This window comes from Phaethon aethereus (genome assembly GCF_964289735.1).
Source record: "Phaethon aethereus genome assembly, chromosome: 3".
Taxonomy (NCBI): Eukaryota; Metazoa; Chordata; class Aves; order Phaethontiformes; family Phaethontidae; genus Phaethon; species Phaethon aethereus.
In genome coordinates this window covers 73733142-73753045 of record NC_138576.1, presented here as the reverse complement: position 1 = coordinate 73753045, position 19904 = coordinate 73733142, and the positions used below count along the sequence as shown (strand labels likewise).

General features: G+C 36.4%; 1 protein-coding gene across 3 annotated transcripts in view; it reads left to right on the top strand.

Moving 5' to 3' along the window:
* The window catches only part of PCMT1 (protein-L-isoaspartate (D-aspartate) O-methyltransferase), a gene marked incomplete at both ends in the record, with an annotated part of 28155 nt that extends 8757 nt beyond the window's left edge, over positions 1-19398 (top strand). Inside the window, 6 exons of one of the 3 annotated variants that reach the window (XM_081997035.1) lie at positions 6096-6200; positions 7430-7461; positions 9251-9355; positions 12764-12884; positions 17594-17679; positions 19219-19398. In XM_081997035.1, coding sequence (XP_081853161.1) covers positions 6096-6200; positions 7430-7461; positions 9251-9355; positions 12764-12884; positions 17594-17679; positions 19219-19398 — 629 coding nt within the window. The remainder of the gene's footprint in view (positions 1-6095; positions 6201-7429; positions 7462-9250; positions 9356-12763; positions 12885-17593; positions 17680-19218) is intronic. The other 2 variants (XM_081997037.1, XM_081997036.1) reach the window with 2 other exon arrangements.
* Positions 19399-19904: the final 506 nt, after the last annotated feature.

Here is a 19904-nt window from a genome sequence, read left to right as displayed (position 1 = left end):
TTTGTCTCTGGTTGGGTTTAATGACATAACACTATTCTTTTTTCTGGTGGTCTCAAGCTGCCTAATAATCCAAAGTGAAATGGAAATAATTTTGCAAGTCTGACCCTTACAGGTGATTACTGTTGCTTGTGAGCATGTTAAAAAGAGGGATCTCATATGCTTTAGTTTCAATATAGCTCCAAGCTTTTCTTTCAATGCTACTTCTTTTATCCTGATGTAGTACTAAGAGCTGTTAGTAAGCTCAGAAAGAAATGCATAAATTTTGTGTTCTTTTGAATTATTGTTTCTGTGAATATAATACCTTAAAGTCATGTTTGTTAGTGTTATCATAACACTTTTCTAAGTGAAAAGTTTTCTTAAGACTGTTACAAGATGAGGTTCATTTTATTAATGTTTTGAATTTTGATTTAAATTACCAAATTTTCACAAAACTGGAGTATACTTCCAGAGCTTGAGACCAGTAAATTTTTGAAATGACATCTCTTCAGGAGTGGTTGACTTGTGAGGTACATTTTAAGACTTCAGAACCTGAATGCTGCAACAGTGGACTCGAGCACAAAATAGTTGTAAATGCATGCAGTGTCAAAATCTAAAAGAAATGGTCAAATATAACTTTAGAAATTCTTCCTTACCTCTGCTAGTATGACAGGTTTGTGTCATTTTGTCCTAAGAATCGGGATCTTTTGATCGTCCTTAGCTTTTGCATAGTACTAGTGCCTGTTTGAATGAAACCACCTTCATAAACCTAGGCCCCTCACTACCCCTTCATAAAGCACATTCATAAACCTGGGCCCCTCACTACAGGAAGGACGTTGAGGTGCTGGAGCGTGTCCAGAGAAGGGCAGCGAAGCTGGTGAGGGGTCTGGAGCACAAGTCTTATGAGGAGCAGCTGAGGGAACTGGGCTTGTTCAGTCTGGAGAAGAGGAGGCTGAGGGGAGACCTCATCGCTCTCTACAACTACCCGAAAGGGGATTGTGGCGAGGTGGGTGTTGGTCTCTTCTCCCAAGTAACTAGCGATAGGACGAGAGGAAATGGCCTCAAGTTGCGCCAGGGGAGGTTTAGACTAGATATTAGGAAAACTTTCTTTACGGCGAGAGTGGTCAAGCATTGGAACAGCCTGCCCAGGGAGGTGGTGGAGTCACCATCTCTGGAAGCGTTCAAAAAACATGTGGACGTGGCACTTTGGGACATGGTTTAGTGGGCATGGTGGTGTTGGGTTAATGGTTGGACTTGATGATTTTAAAGGTCTTTTCCAACCTTAATGATTCTGTGATTTTGTGATAACAACAGACTTTATGTGGTCTGGCTGCTGGTCTTGACAGCATTGGCTTTTCTGAAAACATCAGCAAAGTGGTTGCATGGAATCTGCTCAGTAAGGTGTAAGATGTGCAGCATCTGTCTTTAAAGATCTGCCAAAGCTGTTGAAGTAGTCTTGCCTCAGGCCTTACTGTGAGGAGTTGTTTATCTATATCTAGTTCTATCCAGCTAGGTTTATCTTAACCTCTGTAACAGGTTTTAGTTATTACTGATGGTTGTTGGCAGTTTGTACTGAACTGTTCAGTTTTGACACTCCATGTGATTTGTCAGTGAAGTTCAACGCTCTCAAATGTAGAGGGATCAAGGTGTGCTCAGAGATGAAGTCTCCCTCATCTGCATGCAGGCATTAAAGTTTATTGGAAAGTGCAGTTCTGTGTTCTTGCAGCCAGAACCCAATCTTATAGTCACTTTCTTCTTTCATGTGCTTCCAAAAGTTTCTTCAATGAGCTGCTGATACAGATTTAGATGAAATCAGCATAATCATGTCAATAAATGCAAGTACATTATGGCCAGCTTTTCTGATAAAGATATGCACTGTAGGACTATGAGCAAAGAACTAGCATGCCTTTCTCCACCCCCAGTGAAGAAAATAGTTAATACCAACTTTGCAGCATTGGCCTACATTATGAAAGAGCAATACAGCTGTGGTTAAATATGTCTAAATTCATTATCTGCAGACTTTCAGATCCATGAAAATTAATAGAAGGTTCTTATCCATTATACCAAAATGGACAGGTTGTTTTTCAAGGTGATTGTTATTAAATAGGGAAGGAGTACACCCGTAAAGTAGAAGTGAAATTTTGGAAGGTAAGTTTGTATTTAACTGAGTCTTGAAGCTGTATACTAGTTGTTTGTGTTGAGTCTAGCTTTATGTTCCCATGTGCTTTTACTTCTGCATGTTTTGAATAGCATTTAGATGCTAATTTTTTTTGTTGTTTGTTTAAATTATTTTCTTTCTAATTTCTGCTTCTTTGTGATTGTCATGGGATTTGATCTTTGTGTTTCATTTCTGGACTCTAAGATTAGTTCTGATGGACCCTTACTTAGTCTTTCTGTCGTTGTGTCTCTGAACAGCAGACTCTCAACTGATTCCTTGCAGTTAGCCATATGCAACATTCTGCTTGAGTCATGTATTATTGTGAATCCAAATCACAGCGATAACAAACAGGCAGCTGAATGTTTGAGGCAGATACTCTTAAATTAATCAGCAAAGCACAAGAGGTTTGTATCTATGAGTGGTTTAAAAAATACCCTTTTGCAAAGACCTATTTTCAGTTTCTTTAGCACAGTGAGCTTTGTGTATTTTGGGGTCAAGTGTCCTTTATTGGATCTTGGGATGCTGATCCATCACTTCTTGTTCAAAGCGCTTTCTTTGTGTTCATGGCTTACAGTGACATCTTCCTATGCTTGTTACTTAAATAAAATTCTGTTAACTGAATTGCTTTCTTTCCCATCTTTTTCCTTCCTCTCCCTGCACAAAAAGACCTGACCCTAAAAACATCAGTTGATCAGCTGCTTAAAACCAACTAACTTAATGTTGCCTGAAAATAAAGATGTGATTCTGTTCCAGTCCACTTTCCTCTTGAAAGTTACTAGCTGTTTTGTGTGGGTCAGATGGAGACATCTGACAAACTGTTAGTTGTCACTTAGTCATGTTAATCTACTTGATTTAATCTTTTGTAGTATAGAGCTATATGTTCTTTGCATCATGCTTTAAGACCTCTGTATGATTTGAAAATATCACCGTTTTGCTGAAAAGTCATCTCCGTAAGTGAAGCACTCTGCAGTGGTTATGGAGACAGTAGTCTGGGGAGAAACTGAACTATGTGGATGCTGAAATAGTCTCACAGTACATGGTTTTTTTTCTCACAGTACTCTGGATGAGCATTTTGTTTATGTAAAATCAGCAACAGGAGGTGATCGAGTAGCTGTTTATAGAGTAAGCTTGTGTGCTGGATTTTATCATGTGGCAATGAGACATCCTTTTTCTGATCTGAAGCTAGTGTTGATGTAAATGTTGACTGCTAATATTTTATGGTTTGGTTGGAAACTTGTTTGATCAACAGTCAGGATACCATCAGTGATGTAGGCAGTTCTCTGAAAGATAAGCAATTCAGTAATGTATTTGTGGCTAAATAAAAAGATAGGCCATTTACTTGTTGCCAGTCCGTGGTGTCTTTTCAGACTTTAGCTCTTTTTTCCTCACTGTGACAGCCAACTGCCCAGTTTCCCAGGTTACATTCAACAGTGGTATATTTCCACCTTTAAATCCAAGGACTGCTCTGTGAGCAGTTTCCTGTTTTCATGGTGTTATTTGTGGAAAAGCAGCAGACCAGAGTGAGTTTTCAAAACATGCTCCAATTATGTCAAGTTGTCATTGCCGCAGCCTCTGCACAGAGTAACTCTTGAACTCCGCAGGCCATGCTCCACTCTGAAGTGGTTACTTTTCGGCTTCTGCCCTTTGAAACTTAGGAGTTGAGCTGATATAACTAATAGAGTTTACTTTTGATTTTAAACTGTAAACTAGTGTGTGTGTGTGTGTTTATTAGCCTATGCTTGTAAACACTTTATAATTTAATATCTGATTTGTTTGCAGTGCTGATTATCAGAGTCTGGAAACCCAGCAGTCTCAAGGAGAGTCTTCTGTGCACATTATTGGAAAGGATAATCAACCTATATATATTTAGTTGTGTAGCTTTCTCTTAAGATTTAGAAAATGTTTTGCATTGACATTTTATTAATAAATAACTCACTATCTTGTCTTGTTTTTTTGACACTTAGAGATAGCATGAAATTAGACCGTCTTTTTTGTAATATAAATTTTTATTATTGGCTCTTTTAGGGCATATACTTGTTTTCTGGACTTCAGTTCAGAATCTGGTAGAGATTTATTCCAGACAGAATTAAGATCCTGGCAGTTGGTCATCTTAAGACTGGCTGCTGCAGGAAGGAAATGACTTTCATTGGAGTTCAGTATCTTGTAGTTGCTGTGTTTCTCTATATTCATTCTCTATATTCAACCATGAGACTAAGAAAAATTCTTTTTGTTATCAATGCAGAAAAAAATTCCTACAAATTCAATAGTGACTTTACTGTTTAGGGCTTGATTGCTTTATTAATTTCCACCTAAAATTTGTTCCTGTTTTTACTTAGGACTGCATAGCACTAGTATTCTAAGAATTCATTATTTTTGGACTCTGGTGTTCTCCATTGTATAATAAGTGAATTTGAAAAGCAAACTTAATCTATGGTGGGATAATAAGATGCCCTGGAAATCCACATTCATACCCAAGAGGGTGTATATTTTACGAAGAGGGACTGTTATTCAATAGTTGAAGTACACTGCTGAGACACAAGCTTCTGCCCCTGGTTCTGCTGGGGACTCTGAGTATGGATAACTTGCTTAACTTATTTACTGATGAAACAGATTACACTAATCAAAAACAGTACAACAGTCAGTAAATCTCATGAGCGTTTGCTGAATGAGAACATCCTAAATGCTTAGAATTTGTAGAATATTAGTAGCTACTAATAATTTATTTTTTTAAAGAATTGCTCTTTTCCTTAATAATTTGGTAGTATATTCCTCTTGCAGTTCAATTTGATACTTTGTCTTCAGACCAAAAAGCAAAATGTTTTGGGGGGTTATTTTGCTTTCTGAATTCAAGCCTCTCTTATATAGGATAATTAAATCCTGGACACAGGTAATAGGTAAGAAAAAAACCCAACAAACAACAATAAACTAAAAGAAAATCCCATGATTGATAAGGATAGTTAGGAGCACACTGCAAACAGTCAGGGAAGCCTCTGCAGAAGTTAGCACAATCTTACAAAAGCTCCTTAATCTGATTTTTATGTTACTGCATTTTGACTTAGATTTTAAAAGCAGTCAAATTATCTGTTTTTTTCCTTTTAAGTATAATTTTCTAAAGAAGTCCTTCTTAGAGTAAGTAGTTCAATGAAGCAATCTGTTCTTGGAATTTCAGTTATTTTTAGTTTATACTGTATCTTTTAATATAAGTGATTGATTTCTTGCGTTTGTTTTCTGTAACTCAAATCTTCATAATTTTAAAAAAGAATTATCAATGTTAAAAAACACTTCAATAACATAGCAAGGAAAAATGGCTGCACTGCACTGTGCTTCTGCCATTTTACATGCATGTGCATTTACATTTTATTTTGAAAAATGAACAAAGGTTCAGAGTGTTTTGATATAAAAACTCTTTGGCCTCAGTCTGCCTCAGCATAAGAATTCTGATTCTGTAGGAGTTTCTGTACAAAAGGATTTTTTTCTTTTGCCAACACAAAAGAGAAACAGTTCTTGAAAATAAAATACTCAGCGAGGATGCTGCAACTTTACATTTCTAACCTGCTTTTGTATACTTTTCCAAAATTACTCACTTACATAGCTTCTTGGAAATATGAAGTATATCTTGTTTGCTGTGTAGAGTAATATCAGTTTCTTACTGACTATGTTTTCAGGAATATCAAAGGTGTGCATGAAGCTGAGTTTTTCTAGGGGATAGATCTTTGCAAATGGTCTCTACTGTTTCAGAAAAGCATCTGTAACTGCTGGGAAAGTCTTGTTCAAAGTTCACTGTCTTAAGCGTTGTTTGATCTGTGGACCACAGCTAAATTCTAGTGTGACGAGGTTTAGAGTTTTGGAGAGGGTAAGATAGCATGATTTGTCACAATATTGGGAATACATTCATGTATTTCACATGCTGTTGCATTGCAGAAGAGAAAGAATGCCTTCAGTTTTATTTGTTTATTTATAGAAAATGGAATAATCAAATCAGACAAGGTATTTGAAGTAATGCTGGCTACAGACCGTTGCCACTATGCAAAATACAACCCTTACATGGATTCTCCACAGTCTATAGGTAAGAGCATCTTGCAAAAATGACTGAGATCATTCTAATTTGCATAACTGTGACTGCCTTTATCAGATATATGTTAAGAATGTGAACATAATTTTTAAAATTTGGAAGTGTGTTTACTTCTTTATCACTTTATTCAATACCTTTTAACTAAGCTTCAATTCATAATAGAATGCAATTTGCATACTTGGATATGTCAAACTGATGAATGTCCTTTAATCAATATTAATACATGTAAATATGTATTTATTTTTTAAACCACAGCAATTTGTGGTCATGCAGCTGATGTTTAAATACTTAAAAATCATTTGTGTCCAGTTTATGTCAGAAACAGTCTCTCTTTACAGAAATGATTCAGTTGAGATCAATGTGGAGTTCCTTAAACTTTTACATGAGGGCTTTTTTTAATATGAAAATAGGCTTAAATGGGAATCCTTAACTGCTGATAGGACAGTTGTTTCCCATCCAGATCCCAGTTTTATCTTTTCAAGGCAGGAGAATGAATTATACAAATGTACCAATTTCTTTTTTCTTGATTTTTTTTTTTTTTCTTCTTTAATAGTGGGTGGTGAGAACTATGAATTGCAATGGGATTCTATTATATGTATAGGAGAATTCTTGATTTTTTTTTTCTTTAATAGTGGGTGGTGAGAATTATGAATTGTAATAGGATTTTTATTAGTTATATAAGAAAATTCAAAAATATTTTAAGGTACATAATCAAAAGCTGATATATCTCCATAGAAACAAATGTAGGTGAGTGTTCCTTCATGTTTTCTCATAGGTATGTACTGTTTGCAAAATAGGTTAGGTTATTGTCTCCAGAAGTTCTATGGTCCTCACCATGACAGACTAACAAATCCAGGTTCTTACATAGGGACAGAGTGAAAAAGGCGTTACATTATTCTGGGACTCATTACTCTTCCGAATTCAACGTACTTGATCAAGCTAAGGCAATATAGTGACAAAATGGGGATTGTAACAGAGGTCAAGGATAGAACTTTTTTTTTCCTCCCCCTTGTCCAAAGTTGACATGGCATAGCTTTCAGATATTGTACTTTAACTCACTTCTGAAGTAAGAGTATCAATGTAACCATTGTGGGGGGAGTGTGTATAGTGCCCTGAATGATGGCAGCGATTAAGGTATTGCATTTTACAGTCAAGGTAATAAAGATTGTAAGGTCAATATCTGAACAACAATCAACATGTTCTTCCATTCTCTTGTTTTACAGGTTTCCAAGCAACAATCAGTGCTCCACATATGGTAAGCTTTAAACTTACGTGATTAGTACAGGTGATTTTATAAACATCTAAATGCTTCTGAAATGAAATATTTATACTAGCAGATTTAATGAACAAGTTGATTGCAGTGATGCTGTTGTGAACTGCCTAGTGGGAGGGTAGAGAGAAGATTGAGCCAGATTTCCTGGAGATGCACAGTGATAGGATGAGGGGTAGTGGTCAAAAAAATGCTACATGGGAAATTCTGATTAGTTTCTATGGTGAAAAAAAAAATTCCATTGAGGGTAGTTAAGCCCTGGAACAAGTTTCACAGTATGTGGAAATTCTGTTCTTTGATATACAAAGAAGCTGACTGGACAGGACTCTAAGCAGCCTAATTTAAAATGCCTCTGTGTTGAAAGCGGGCTGGACCACAGGATTTCCAGAGATCCTTTCCAACCTAAATTACTCTGACTCTGATTTATAAAAGGTAAGAATTCACGAGTGCATAACAGTGATTTCTATGGTATGGTATTGCTGTAATGCCTTTAATTCTTTGGACAGGACAAAAAAAAAAAAAAACCAAAAACCAAAAACGTTGTACTGAGGTGCAGATTTTTTTGTCAGGTGATTTGAGACCAGGGAGTTCGTGACTGAGCATTATGAGGGGATGTCAGTACATAGAAAAATTATCTCTGTGCTAGATCTATGTTTCTTTATTTGAGATGAAGAGTGACTAGAAGCATATATTTTGTCCTCGCAATGTTTGGACAGTGTCAAAACACAGTAAAAGTCTGGGCTTTCTGACTAAAAACTACTTAGTTGGGTTAGAATTTACCTAGTTGTCAATATAAAAAAAAATCAGGATTTTTGTGTAGAAATGATAACGATTTTATTCAAGGAAAGACAGGGAAAGAAATACTGTGGCTAAGTAAGAAAATAAGTATTAATTATGTTTTCAAAATTTTTACTCACCTAAGTCATTATCTTTGAATTATCCTATCCTTAGCTCTATATGAAGTGTTAAAGCAAAAAGGAAATGTATCCTCTAAGCAAATGTTAACAATAAATGTTCTGACAATATATGTTCTAAGTATTTCTGATTTCTAGATGTGATGGATGAAGCCATAAGAGTGTGGTAATGCATACCTCTGAAACAATAAAGAATGAATTGTTTCTTTCAGTGTGTGACCTGAGATTAGTTTATGTATTGGTCCACCATATAGGAAAGCAAAACAGCTCATGAAGTGTGTCTGTAGACTACTGCATTTCATATGAGCCTGGCTATCTGCCTTTGTAAAAGACAACTTTTTCCTACTCTTTGATTTAGCAAGTGTGCAGGTAATACAAGAGGTAGTTTTAATAGCCATTTTCCTTGATGTTCCAGAGCTGCCTTCTTCCTAGCTAGCCTCTGTCCTAGCTTATTCCAATGTATATAGCATCATGATAAGCTAAATTCTTTATGGGCCTGGAACAGTAAAAGCCACCAGACCTGAAGAGAATTAAATTGATTTATGGTCTCTCTCCCAATAACTATATATAAATTGAATGTGTGCTAGAAGCTTGAATGGTCAGATGAGTTTATATCTATGTATACTTAAAAAAAAATATATATACATACACACAATTTGTTGAAGTCAATGAAATAACAATGATTATATGATGTAGTTAACTCCCCTCCACCCCTTTTTTTGTAATAGAAAATAATTCTGAAACTTCTTACACAAATCCTCAGGGCATTGCCCAAAATCACTAAAGAAATGAACTTATATTAGGTAAAATAAACACTTAAAAGTATTTTGAAATTTTCTGTCTCTGTCATCTTCTCTTAGCATGCATATGCTCTTGAACTTCTGTCTGATCAGTTACATGAAGGAGCCAAAGCACTTGATGTAGGATCTGGAAGTGGAATCCTTACAGCATGCTTTTCACGAATGGTGAGATACTTAGTTTAGTCACTTGACCATTAGAGCTGCTTTAACTGTAGCATAACTATGAATTAAAGGAGTGAAAAAACATCCTTTGTACAGTGGACTGATGTAGATTATAGAGAAAATAATTTACTCTCCTGGGTGTGATTAGGGCCCATTTCTTACCTGAGCTTATAATAGATGGTTGAGTTAAAGGGTCCAGTAAATTGTGTGATGGTGAAGAAACTGCCTAGAAGGGAAGCTGTTCTTCCTTGATTACATTTTAGAGGTTGCTTTAGAGGTTGAAGTAAAGAAGAGTTTGTCTTGCCCAGCCCAATTTTTACATTCTCTTGTGTGGCTATGAATGTTCTCATTGTGATCAAATGTCATGTCTTCCTGCTGAGAGCTTAGTGTGACCTGAAAGAATCCTGTTTTCACAGGCAAATATTTTGTATGTATATGAATTGTCTTTGAATTTAACTTTTTTTCTTGTTACTGTATTGCATGAGCATCACTATAAATATCCATTTAATCTTTTCTAAGCTAGGTATTAATTTATATTCTTTTTACACCTTCTCCAAGTAATTTAACCTGTGTGGTGTTCAACCTGTGAGTAAGGAATTCTCTGTGGTTCCACCCTATCTTACATTAGGAAAAAAAGATGAAAAAGGTTTTTTTTTTTATGATGGCTGTAACTAAAGTACTGTTAGACTAATTTATGTACTGGAATATAATCAGTTCTTCCTTCTCCATTCCAGGACTTTATCATTGCTTTATAACTGAGACCATCATTAAACTGCCAACTAGATTTTTTTTGTGTGTATGTGTCTTTCTGTGAAGTTAATTTGGAATATGGTGATGCATATGATAAATTCTTATATGCGTTTTTTGCTACTTAATTTTCTCTTTTCAAGAACTTATCTGTTGAGTCTGCCATTACTTTTGGTTTCCTGTGTTAAGAATTAGGTAAGAATGTTTAGGACTGAGCAATGCACTAGAAAAAGTATTTAGGTTTTCTGAGTGCTAGCTGCAAAATTAAAAAATAAAAATTGTAGTTGAAATAAGCTAACCAACATGGAGCTTAGAGGAAATCTTAAGCATCACTTACTCAACTTTCTACCTATTATTGTTGGTCTAACTTTGTAGTCAATAATCAAGTGCTAGTAGCATGCATGGGAACTCCAATCCCACAAGTGTTAAAACTTTTGTCAAAGTTATGCATATTTCTTGCTAGAAAGTTATGAATGCATAGAGGAATAGCCATTTTCAGTAGCACATGTGATAAGATGTGCACTTTTTTATTTTAAAACAGCTGTATAAGAAAACCTGAAAACATCTGCAGGGAAGTCAGAATTACCACAAAAAGGAAATATCTTTCCAGTTTTGCTGAGGTTAATCACACTACGTTTTTATTGCATATGAATGCCATGTTCATCTTCTGAATCCTCCTTGGTGGTATGCTGTGGAATGCCTTACAGACATGTGTTTTGTGCAACTTTGGACAAATGTTTTTGTTCTGCTTGATAGCATCACTACTGTGCAGTAGGGATCTTGCTTCATCCACTTGAATGAATGTAGATAAGAAAATATGTACTGCGCTGACTTCCTCTGTAAAGTTCTTTTCTAACAGTAACAAAAGCTTGAAAGAAGTATATTATGGGGAATGATGGTATAAGTGTTTTGCTAAAAAAAAATTTGGGATATGCTTACTGGATCATGTGGATGTTTCTTCTCAGTCTTCCTAAGATCTAGAATGAATAGCTCACATTTGTGGCACAAGTACCTGAGTGCACATTGATGTCGTGACAGCTTTGCTCCTATGATGATAATCTCATTTGTGGTACTTCTGGGAAAGCTTTATGTTTACTTAGACTAGTAGAGCATCTTTAAGATTGTTGTTTGGGTTTCCATGTTAAACTGCTGTGATAAACTTATCTACATAGCATACAAACTTAAATAAGTTTATTTGCTTTTAAAGGTTGCTGGCAAATGAAATGAATTGTAGTTTTCATCCTGTAAGTACTGGCACTATAGAAAGTGGGGTATATTTTTATTCCAAACAGACCATGGAGATCTCCAAAATTGTGCCATTTTGCTATAGTCTCAATTGCACACACTTCAAAGTTCCAGGGTAATAGACAGATGTCATTGATGAGGACTCAGAAATGGCTTAACAGACTATGACAGCAGCAGGAGGTTCTCTTACTTATCTTTATATCAGGCTATTTCATGCTACGACTGTTTTGCTAAATTCTAATTTCTGTAATGTTACCCTTTGCTGGACTACACTGGACCTTTTGCCAGCTTGTGGTACAACTGACTGCCAGGCATTACTCCAAATAGCAACCTGTGGTTGTAGTGAAAACTTGCTGTGTGTTTTGCTCTGTTTCAAAGGCTAGGCTGGTGGTCTTCCACTTGAAAAAGAAGAGATAACACTGCTCTTCTGATGTTTTGAATGTATTTGTTCATAATAAAATAGAAGAAAATCCCCATGGTAACCAGTTTTTAATTTTCCATGTCTTAGCATCATTAAAATGTAAGATACAGAAACATAACCAATGCATTCAAATGTGTCCAAATACAAAGTTGTATGACAACATGGGCTGCTAGGATGTGCTCTTCGGCCATTGTGTTCTTTGAGGAGGATTCTGTTAAAAATGGTCAGATTTTAGGATTTGGATTCTATCTCCTCTCTCCAAAATAGGAATAATTTTTTCTGGAGTAAAGACACAATTCTAGAAGAAGTACCTGTAATGGAGAATTTTTTTGTTAGTAGGCCTTTTACCCCCCTAAGAGTACACAGATCTTTTGTGACCTTTTGTGAGTTACGAGCTCTCAAAAGTTCCACTCTTCCTGTGGAAGAGAGCTGTAAATATGAAAGTAGATTCATGAATGCAGGGGTAGGTAGAAGGTAGTTTATTCCTGACTGTTAATTGATGCATTTGCTTCTGAGAGAATAGAACTCTTGAGAGAAGTCATGCATTTAGTTCTAAGTTACTATTTTCCTTGAAGTAAGGTCTCGTCTAGAAAAACCTTAATCTTTAAGTTTATTCAACATGAGAGGAGATTAGTTCTAGTCTTTGTCCTTGAAGCTGTTAATTTTCTGTTGCAGGTAATGCAAACACTCATGATCAAATTTAACTTCTAAAAATTCAGAGAAGAAATCTCTACTAATAGTATAGCTTAACTGAATTGCATCTCAAAAAGATGACTATAACAAGCATTGATAAGACACTACTGAGAAACTTTAATTACCAGTTACTTCTAGCAGTCAAGATGTGTCATTCCAAGCAGTAGTTTTAATAACATTGGGAAAAATATACTACCACTTTACTGTTTTTGTTTTTATTTTAGAGAAATGGATTCAGGAGATAGAAATACTCATTCTATAAATAAATCTAGCAGAAATTATTCAACTGTATATTTTTATTCCAGGTTGGTCCCAAAGGACAAGTTGTAGGAATTGATCATATCAAAGAACTAGTAGATGACTCAATAAATAATGTCAAAAAAGATGATCCCACATTGCTGTCTTCAGGAAGAGTGAAACTGATTGGTGAGCATCAGACTGATATACTTACTAATTGCACTGATATTCTTTCTAGCAGCTGGTTAAAAATGACTGGAATTGGATGTGATTAAAAATTCTAATTTAAGAAGTTAAACCAAAGGAAGAAGAGCCAAATGAAAATTTTAAAATCCAAGTCATCTTTAGGCCTTTGAAAAATATCTTCACACAGTTTTGAGAATATGACTTCTGGTAATTTCAAAGAATATGTAATCATTCTATTAGAGAAGCTTAATGGGGAAGTGTTTTCTGGTGAAAATACATGCTGAAGGTCTGTCATGTTAAATTTGCTATTTAAAATTGGGTTTGAATGCACAGTTTTTCGTGAATAAATGTACTGTCATCTAAATGTGAGCATTTTAACAAAGCCTTCATACTTCTGATATAGTAGTTGAGAAAGCTACATGCAGGGAGTAGAGTGCAAAAAGTGTTAGATTGGCAGTATGCATCACTGAAGTTTATTTCACTTGTTTTGAAAATTAACAGTATTTGTATGTTAGGGAAGTGATTAATTTTCACCAAACTACTGTAATTCAGTCAGAGTTACTGAGAGGAAATAATGCTAAAATAAACACAAGGACACTGGATTGTTTTTTTGACTAAAAGAAAAGATGCTCCTTTTTTTTTTTTTTTTTAGAAGATGCAAAGCAGGCAGGAGGAAAGTATTCCCTTCATTATCATTCTATCTGTTAAGTTTGAAAAGTTGAAGGTTTGAATGATTTTTTGAGGCTTCTTACAAGAGCGCTTGGAAAAATTATTATTATATGATGTTTGGCTCTTACCTTAATTATAATTTTGATTCTTGGTCTTTTTTTCTAAATGAGTGAGGTTTCTAAATCTTTTTTACATAAGCAAATCAACACATGTACTTGTACACGTGTATAAAATGCACTGAGAACACTTACACCTTAAACTTTTTTTGAAAATAAGTTATACTGAGACTGTTGGGGCTGTAGAGTGGGAAATGGGGGGATAACTTCCGTTGTTGCTGTACAAGAGCAATTTGGACTTATGCTTCTGGTTGTACCTGGAACAAACTCTGATGCTTTTGGGAGTCTAGAGTTCTAAGTAAGCATCATCTACATTATGTTTGACTGTGTAGCAGGATGACTAAGAGACTTCTGAATAGTTTTGTTGTGAGGTAAATTTTTAAAAAGTACAGATGGATGAGTAGCACTTTTGTGAATTAGGTGGAGAAGAATGTTTCAGCTGTGCTGGATTTCTGGGAGCTCTTTAGTGTGGAGCTAGAATCCAGACAGAGCTGTTTTTTAAAACAAAACAAATAAGCAACCCCAAACATCCTTGTCCCCAACACACCAATAAACACCCCTGAAAACCCAGGGTTGATTGGCAATAGGAACTGTATGAATTAAGACTAGGTAAGTCAGTTGCTGGCTTTTCCAAAGTGTGCTTCAAACAGTCTCCATTGCTTTGTCACACCTCAGATATGCCATAAGTGCATTTTAGAAACATCAACATGATTTTGAGGTGTCTCAGAAGTAGAACCGCACTGAGAACTTGGGAATAGGTATACTTAAGGTATCTCTATATTAGTTGGGGGGCGGGGGGTTTGCCTTTTTTGGGTGTGTGGTTTGTTTGGTTTGTTCTTTTTGTTTTGTTTTGTTTTTAAAGTCAGGAGGGTGCCTTTGAGGTCAGTCTCTCAACTGCTTCCACTTACCATACTTTGGCTCACATGAGAGTATGCCTGGAGTGCACAAGCTTTGATTCCTTTTGCATGAAACAAGACTGGATTATGTGCTCTGAGAATCAACTAAATATTTGATATGTTAACACACATTAAACCACGAAGACTAGAGCTAGACCAGAGCAATCATTCTGAAATGCATATGCTGCACAGACATCAGGTTCTCAGCAAAAACTGTTTTGCTGTACAGATCTGCTTCTATTGTACTGCACTATTTGCTGATGCAGACATAGCCAGAGGGGATGAGGGTATTCTAATCACAGTGAAGCAGTTTTCTTCTGTTTCTGTGCTTATGCTACAACTGAGCGACACAGGTCTGCATAGAGAAGCTGAAGGCTTGAGTACCATGATCAGCAGATCAGGTCTACTTTTAAAAACAAGCTACAAAACCCTTTTATGTCAGAAAGTCCTGACATTACTTCCCCCTTCATCACCACCTGCCACCCACCACTGTGATTACTTCGTTAACAGGCTGCATGTAACTGGAGATCTGAGTAGGACAGGTGATGTTATTCAGGATGTAAGCACAAGCTCAAAATTTGGGCTGCTGTTTCCCCTTGGACATTGAATAATATAATAATTTGTATCACATTGCATATATGAATGCTGAGTTAACTTTTTTTTTTAAATCTTCTGGATATCTAAAAGTGTGTTCCCATTGTGGGTGGATATATACCTGACTGTTGTAGCCAGGAGAATTTTTGTGGATATTAAAAGGGAAGAGCCATGCTGTGCTTGATGCATATAAAGGACTATGATTTTTTTTTATTTTTTTTTTTGGTGGGTGTGTGCTGATTCTGAAGGTGGTAGCTTTGGTTTGAACTATTGATTCTCAGAGAAAAAGGTTTAGCTGTTTTGGGTCCTTTTTACTGCTGTCAGTGTGATAAGACGTGCGGAAGTCACATTTGGACTTCTCTGGACAGCACACAATGTGCATTTAAGTCTCAGAATACATGCGTTCTTCTTCAGAAGACAACTTAGCAGTTTCTTTCTCAGCTGTTTCTTCAACTTATCGATCTTTTGCCAGCAGTACTGGAGATCACTGCTTCTAATGCCTACTGCTGCATTTTAGGGAATGAGGGTCTGTCTACCTGTGTACCTAACATAATTCAAAGCTGTATCTGCATGTTTGAGCTAAAGAAGTCTTTCTCCATTTGCCTTCTCTGAGGGAACAGCAACTTGAAACAGTAACACATCACTACTTCCTCTTTGGATGTGTACAGTGCTACTAATATATAAGCAAATATAAATTACATACTTGACTGCATTGAGGTGGTTTTCCAGAAGAACCCACTTTGGTGGAGTCAGAGATTAAGCCCTGGAAATACTGGAACTTTCATCTTCATTACTGGCAACAGTAATGAAAGCTGACTTAATGGAATGGGTGATCAATAGGCATGGGTTCTCTTGAAGCACTGGTAGTTCTTGCTTGACAGCTGCTACCTGTGGCCCTTGGTTGGAGCTTGTCCTGGTCAGAATTGATGATAGGAGGAAGTAAGTCACTGAGCTTTAAGGACCTTCTCAGCTATATGTGAGAATATGTTCTCTTCCTATAGCCCTTAAGCTTTGAGTGTAGAAGGTCCTTGCAGGGCCTTGTTTCAGGACCTAATATGGAAGATGACAAACTCCCTGATTTTAATCATTTCAAGGAGCTGTCCAGATCTTCCTGTACACTCTTGGCTACTTCAGGGTGGTGGTACTGTCCAGGTGGCTCTTCCTGTCACTGAGGACAAAATGAAACCTGCTATGCCCACCATGTATTTTTCCTGCCTTGTGAGTTGTTGGAGGCAAAAAGTTGACAAATTTTCAGCCCCTGGCAGAGACTTAGAACTTGTTTTGGCTCATTCAGCCTTTTTATTAACTTGTGATAATAGTGATTGCACAAAAGTCAAAGCTCAGTCAGGAGAACAGAAACCCCAAACAACTACTTGTGCTGAGCAGAGGACTATGTTCGTTAGCCTCCTTGCTTTTTCTTCTTGACTGATTACTGGGACTTCAGCACTCGCAGAGTGTGAATTTATGGATGGTTTAGCCTCATTTACTACTTCAACTCCAGAGAGAGGTTGTCTGACTTGCTCTGAATTTCCTGTTGGTTTCCTGTAAATACTGTGGATGCCACATGCATGTCATCTTTCAAAACTTAACTCAGGGTCTAGATTAGTTTGTTACATTTCAGTGGTTTAAAAAACTCTATCTGTTCCCCTTTCATCCTGCGTAACTGGGATCGTAAGAGACATCTGTAATAAGGTGCTTCTCCATGAGTCCTCCACCAAAGCTGAAGCTGCATCAGTAGCCCTCTGAATACCTTAATTACTCCTAACATCTTCCAAACAGCCACCTGGAGCTTTAGCCACAGGTCTGACCTGGCTATCCGTGTTAGTCCAGCAGTTGTCCACAGGAAGGATAGAGAGACTGACCTGCTGGCAAAGGGGGATGCGTGGGGATTAGTGTGGTACTGCATTCATGTATGAATGTAGGTGTGGTCTTTCATTCCAACCGGTAGTGCAGTTATAGGTGATAGTCCGTGTTAATAGTTGCTTTGTCTTTTCCTCACCTTTGGAGTCTTCTGAGATTTAATGCTTTAGACTTATGATTTGCATTATATTTAGGAATGGTGTGTGTGAAGGCAAGGCAAGGAAAAGCATATGTGCTAAGACAGTAAACGAGAGGAAAAGTCACCTGCATTGGAATGATAGGGCATATAAATACTTAAGTGTCTCTTCTGGGTGGACTCCAAGAACTTTTGTTATAAATCCATGCTTTCTAATTTCATATCTTTTATGAGTGCGTGTATGTGCATATGAAGGTGTTTCGTTACATCTATTTTGCAATTGTGTTAATATTTTAAAAACTGACTTCATCGTGCTATTACTGCCCAGCAGAATTTTAGTTGAAATCTGAGGATAGCCTTTTATCTGCCTATAGATATAGCAATCAGCTGTTTTCTCCACTCCTTTTGAAAATGTTAAAAAAAAAAAGTGTTTTCTTGCAGTGGGAGATGGAAGAATGGGATATGCAGAAGAAGCTCCCTATGATGCGATTCATGTAGGAGCCGCAGCACCAGTTGTGCCCCAAGCAGTAAGCCTTTATGTTTTATGTGTGGGATTCAGTAATCTCTTAGCTGTAAAGACCATTTTACATACACTTATATATAAAATACCTTGTAGACTTGCACTGTTGGGAGTATCAGTGGGCAGGGTGGTATTATTGTATGTTGTGGGGGGGTTTTGTTTCTGTTATCATTGGGCTTCCTGTTGGTTTGCAAAAGTTGTATGTTCTAGTAACTCTTTAAATAAATACAGTTTAAAGTGACTTTTGCACAACCCTCTATTACGACAATGAACTGGAACATTTTATTTAATAAATGAATTTTGTTTTAGCAAACATTGAATTACAGAATTTAAGTATTTGTTTCCCACGTTCTGAGGCATTGAGCCTGTTGGAAGAGTGAGACACACTCAGCTGGAAATACAGACAATGCCATGTGTTTGTAGCTTTCAGAGTGTATACAGGGCAGTACTTACTAGAGAAGCTGAAGAGTAGCTAGGGACTTTAGGATGTACATACATGAAGTCCATTCTTGAAAATAAGGTCTTTTTTTTCCTCTTCCTTTTACACGTGAATGGGAATATATAGCATGATTTTGGTATGCTAGATACCAGTTAAGTTTTTTAGAATCTGAATTGTAATGAGGGGTAATGAAGGACTGGAGGTTTGAGGTGCTGTAGACAGGTTAGACATTTCCAGACATTGGCCATTGTGGGTGTTTTTTTTTTTTTTTAATTTTGTTTTGGGGGGTGCGTGTGGTGTTCCCAACAAAGGTATTTTAAAGCTTATTGAAGTGAAGGAAACAGTTCTTAATTATAACTTTTGTTAGTAGCAGGGATTAAGGTTTGTTGGTTTTTTTTATGGCATCTGGGAAGTACTGAATTTTCCTTGAGACTGCTGTGATTAGCCTCCTTTAGTTATGAAAAAAAACCCAAGTATTTCTCTCACATACAGTTACTTGTCACTTATCTTACTCATATTCATATATTTTAGGCAAACTTCATAAAATGCTGTTCCATTCACAGAATGAAAGAGGAGCTGTTGGGTAGTGAGTGTATTGTAGATCACTTAAAATTATTCCAGGAAGATTAATTAAAAAAAAAAAAAATCACAAATCTCAAATCTTATCCTGAGGACTTAGGGGAGATCAGTTACCCCCAAAATGTAGACAATGGGCCTGTACTGATGCACAGTAAGTACTAAACAGTTAAAACTGGCAGTTTAAAAAGATTGCATCTACTGTAAAAATAAGTTGTGATTTACACATTTTTTCCCCTCTTATGTAGAAACTAAAACTGCAACCAACCCAGTTAATCCAATTACTATTTTACCTTCTTTTGGAATTATATGAAATTATTGTGAATGTTTCTGTAATACCAATTGTTGTACCATGTTGTTGTGATACTCTCATTTTCAGTGCATTTTTAATTTTTCCTAATTGAAGTAGTTATCTACTTCATAAGAGTAGATAGATAAATTGTGGCAAAACTGTTAATCTAATGTAACAAACTTTGGATCCAGCTTCTCTGAAGCGCCTGGTTACGTTCTAATTTCTGTGTTGTGTTCCAGCTTATAGATCAGTTAAAACCTGGCGGAAGATTGATATTACCAGTTGGCCCTGCAGGGGGAAACCAGATGCTCGAACAGTATGACAAACTAGAAGATGGCAGTGTCAAAATGAAGCCTCTGATGGGAGTGATATATGTGCCTTTAACAGATAAAGAGAAGCAGTGGTCCAGGTGGAAGTGATTTTCTGTTCCACTTACTTCTTCCACACACATGCAAGGTGAAAGGGTGTGAATTTTAAGCAGATAGACTGCAAGGCCTGCCTTTGCTGCTGTCATTGCTTTCTGCTCCTCCATACCATGAAAAGTGACTTGGTCTGCATTACTACATCACCAAAAGGAAGTTATGCTAAGTTTGAGTTAATTTAAAAGCAGAAGAAAAATATTGCATGAGTTGCACTTTGTCTCTTTCGGACATGTTGTCTTTAGTCTTTGGTGTGTTGAAGTTTCGTATTTGTTGTTTGGAACACAGTATTTTCTAAATTTAAACTTCTCTTCTAATGAATGTTTTATAACTAGCTTGCCCAGCAATTAGGGCAAAGTGTAAAATACTACTTAAGAATAAATATTGTTTTGTCCTGTAAGTTAGTGGTAATTGGGTGTTCATTTTTTATTTTTCTGAAATGTCACGAATGAAGAAAAATCTTTGTAAAATTCTTTGTGGGAAATACCGATAATCTTACAAGCACT